Here is a 4,433-nt window from a genome sequence, read left to right as displayed (position 1 = left end):
GAACATCTAGAAAAACAAAAGAACATGAGAATCGGTGGAGAGTATATTAGATCACAGGAAACAGTCGCCCTTCGATGGAAAACTGAACATTTGAAAAAATAAAACATTTAGACATGAGAATCGGTGGAGAGAATTGATATGTTGAGGACATTGTTGAAACGATCATGTTGATCCTGACTTTCGACCCCAAAGAAAACGTTGAATCATGTCCAAACACACACACACACACACACACACACACACACTTTTACCGAAATGCATTAAATATATAAAATTACCGAATTAAATTTTATCAACTTCATCAGAATAACAAACTGAGGGCGAATTTCAAGAAAGTATTAAAGGCAATGTTTCCTGTTCAGTAAATAAAGGCAATGTTTCCTGTTCAGTAAATAAAGGCAATGTTTCCTGTTCAGTAAATAAAGGCGCCTTTATTTACTAAGCAGGAAACATTCCTTTATTTACCAAACAGGAAACATTGCCTTTATTTACTGAACAGGAAACATTGCCTTTATTTACTGAACAGGAAACATTGCCTTTAGTTACTGAACAGGAGATGTTGTCTTTATTTACTGAACAGGAAACATTGGAAACATTGCCTTTAGTTACTGAATAGGAGATATTATTTTTATTTACTGAACAGGAAACATTGCCTTTATTTACTAAACAGGAAACATGGCCTTTATTTACCAAACAGGAAACATTGCCTTTATTTACCAAACAGGAAACATTACCTTTATTTACCAAACAGGAAACATTGAAAAGGCGAGCATGTTTGGTGGGATGCGGATTCGAACCCGCGACCCTCAGATTGTGAGTCGAGCGCCTTATCCACCTGGCCATGCCGGGCAACTTGAGAGTTAAACAATATATTATTAAGACCAAATCCAAGTCAGTTAAGTACTGTTTAAGGTAAATACCATCAAGGTTAATTTTTAAGTTCCTTTGCGGATATTTTGTAGATGTTATTTTACTATTATTTTATATACAATGATTGATGCTACTTATTGTTACAGCAACGAAAACATTTTATACGTATTTGACTGTTTGAACACAGCCGTGGGGGCGTTATAATGTGACGGTCAATCCCACTATTCGTTGGTAAAAGAGTAGCCCAAGAGTTGGCGGTGGGTGGTGGTGATGACTAGCTGCCTTCCCTCTAGTCTTACACTGCTAAATTAGGGACGGCTAGCGCAGATAGCCCTCGTGTAGCTTTGCGCGAAATTCAAAACAAACAAGTAAATAAGTCTCTTGACTTATTTACTTAATGCTCACCATATGTAGGGGGCCCAAATACTACAGTATATTGAGTAAGTGTATTTGTTGTTGTTGCTTTTGTCAAAAGATTCAGCCTAGAAAAAGTGACCAAAACATTAGGTGAAATCACTCATTTTCTATGTAAAATATTAGGTCGTCAAAAAATTAATGTCGCGTTTTGGAACACTTTCATTAACCACCCCCAAAAAAACGTACATCACGTATAACAGTTAAACGAACCGCCTAAAAGTTATGTTAGTGTAGCATAATATGATGTGTAAAGTTTAGTATACTAAAGGTGACTTTAGTCTTAAAAACTGTGATGACAGGAGCCGACATGTTGGAATTGATATTGATGCTCTGAAAACGCTTCTTGAGCCTAACCCAAGGCAACACACTCGTGAAATGGCCCTGGAATTGCATGTCTTACATGAAACAATACGTAAACAAATAAGGAATATGGGAAAACTCCATAAAGAAAGTGTTTGGGTGCCTCACGAACTCTCCGATGATCATCGTTTCTAACCTGAACCATTTTCAAACAGAACTGTCACCGGTGATGAAAAATGGATTCTCTATGCGAATATTAAACGCCAAAAACAATGGCTCAGTCCTAGACAAGAAAAAAAAAACCACTTACGACCTCAAAACCTGGACTCCATCTGCAGAATTTGATGCTTTGCATTTGGTAGGACATCAAAGGAGTAATTCATTTTGAACTCATCAATCCACAGCGAACTGTCAAAGCAGAGATCTATAGTCAGCAACTGGAACGTTTAAATCAAGCCCTTCATCAGAAACGCCCTTCACTGGTCAATCGGAAAGGTGTTCTTCTTCTCCATGACAATGCACGTCCACATGTGGCTCGTTTGACGCAACACAAGATTATGAAGTTGGGTTGGGATGTTCTTCCCCACCCACCATATTTTCCAGCTATATCACCATCAGATTACCATATTTTTCGTTCGCTGCAACACCATCTTTATGGGAAACGTATGCAAATATGGAATGTGTTAAAGAGGGCATCGACAGGTTTTTTGCTTCAAAGCCAAGTGATTTCTTTAATCAGGGCATTAATAATCTGATTGTAAGATGGAAAAGCATCATTGATAAGAATGGAGACTATTTCATTTAATAAATGTTTTGGTCAACTTAAAGAAATATTTTTTACAAATCTTCAGCTAGTTCGGACAAACGAAGCACAAAATTAATTAATGAGTTCCGATCAGTTTATTTGTCTATTGTTGTATAAAAAGTGTTGTTTTTATTCGTGTATGTATAATAAATAGATATATGGAAGTTTTACATCTTCTTAATGTTTAAGACATTCTTGACTAAAATGAGGGGAGCTTAAATTTAAACAAATGCAACGTATATTTAAAGCTTAAGAGCTCTGTTTATTTTGTTTTTAAAAGTTAAGCACAAAGCTACACAATGGGCTGTATCGAAACCCGATTTTTAGCGTTGTATGTTCGCAGATATACCGCTGTGCTTTAAATTTAAACGTAACTTTACAATATAGATATGTCTCGCAACTTGGACTCGTATATATATGCCGCTTAAATAAAACAACGAAGCATCTTAAGCTGGATCGAAAATACTAACTTAAAACACAAAATAATGTATCTAAATCACCTATTTATGTGGACAATAATGTTCTACATTTTCTCGAAGAAACATAAAAGGCTACTGTTCGAGCTTACGTCTTCATACAAGCGTTATATCATTTTAGACTTTAATTCAGTTCAGAAAAAAAAATATATATATTGTAATTTTTTTCATGGGTCAAGTCACACGCTGCTAAAAATATCTATGTGACTGATAACAATAGTATTAATCGATAAAGTTTGAACAACTGGAGCCGACAGAAGATAAAGTTGAAATTTTTCCATTGTTTTGTAAAACTTCAAAAGTAGTAATAAGACTTGTATCATACGTTCCTGTTTCTGTATCCAAATTTCACAGACAAAATGACATTTATGAACTAGAGAAAATTTGGAAACAACAATATAATATAATCTGCACATTATCACAATTTGTCTACACATCTATACTTCACAACGCAATTTTTACATCGCACATATATATAACACTTTTACAACACCACGTCATTCCAATTTAAATACACTACTTCACCTTCAGGGGCGTGTATTGTAAATAACACTGATCTAAGAGTTAGGCCTAATCTTCTGTTTTAATCCAGTTGAGAAGGAAGAGTTTTTTTTATGAATATTCATACATAAAAATCATATATTTTTACAAAATTGTGTTGTAAGCAAAAAAAGAGAAAAAAAAAGCGTTAAATGCTTTTAATATGTATAATTAATGTGGTTTGTGTGTATTTATTTTTCATATAGAATTCTCCCTCTGAATCAGAAACACCAATATCATAAAACATATCTACAAGAAATAACTAAGAAAACTGGAGGGACAACAATTATCACAACATTCAATATAACAGATTGTAGTCTATTAATCATTGTCAGCTCACATTTGTTTTTCAGAGAAATGTTAACATAAATGCGTTTTATTGATGATAATAATAGTAATAATAATTTCAAAACATTCATATTGCTTTGGCATTTTACATCTAAAAACTAACCACTAATTCAATATTCTCTGTCTTCGACACTTCCGTGCATATATCGATCTCTTGGTGGCGCTTGTACTAGTTCCTCTTTCGTGTCAAATACTGGTTGTTGACTATCAACTGTCGCACCATACGATGTTTGTTTGACTCCCGCAATAGAGATGGGTCCTGTGACGTCACCGTTTTGTTGCTGATTTTCGTCTTTAAACGCGTTCTCGAGAGGATTCCAAGAAGGACCTTGGTCTTTCGTTGAAGTTTCTGCCCATGCTTGGAGTTCCCCAGAGGCGAAGATAGCGTAGAAGGTTACTCCACCAAAATGGATTAAACTTGCAATGAGGAACACTTTTTCCCACTCCTCAGCTGTCTAAGTTACATAAATAGAAAAAACAAAAATTATTAACCAAATATTAAACTAATCAGATTAGCAAAAAAACACAAAAAAATGCGATTTTTATAAGATATGCCTTTAAGAAAGTTTAAATCATGAAATCCGTATATATGTATTTGGTCGTCAAGAAATTAATGTTGTTGTTTTCAGATGAAAAACCCGAACAACTTATATATCAAAACAAAACCTAACCTTTTT

At 34.5% G+C, this 4,433-nt stretch overlaps 1 protein-coding gene across 1 annotated transcript in view; it reads right to left on the bottom strand.

Moving 5' to 3' along the window:
* Positions 1 to 3,539: 3,539 nt before the first annotated feature.
* LOC106470797 (vesicular glutamate transporter 1-like) overlaps positions 3,540 to 4,433 on the bottom strand; it is a gene marked incomplete at its 5' end in the record, with an annotated part of 35,463 nt that continues 34,569 nt past the window's right edge. The window contains one exon of the mRNA XM_022399444.1: positions 3,540 to 4,211. Coding sequence (XP_022255152.1) covers positions 3,867 to 4,211 — 345 coding nt within the window. The remainder of the gene's footprint in view (positions 4,212 to 4,433) is intronic.

This window comes from Limulus polyphemus, unplaced genomic scaffold (assembly GCF_000517525.1).
Source record: "Limulus polyphemus unplaced genomic scaffold, Limulus_polyphemus-2.1.2 Scaffold4223, whole genome shotgun sequence".
Taxonomy (NCBI): Eukaryota; Metazoa; Arthropoda; class Merostomata; order Xiphosura; family Limulidae; genus Limulus; species Limulus polyphemus.
The sequence above is the reverse complement of the archived record's forward strand: the minus strand, read 5'-3'. Positions and strand labels throughout refer to the sequence as shown.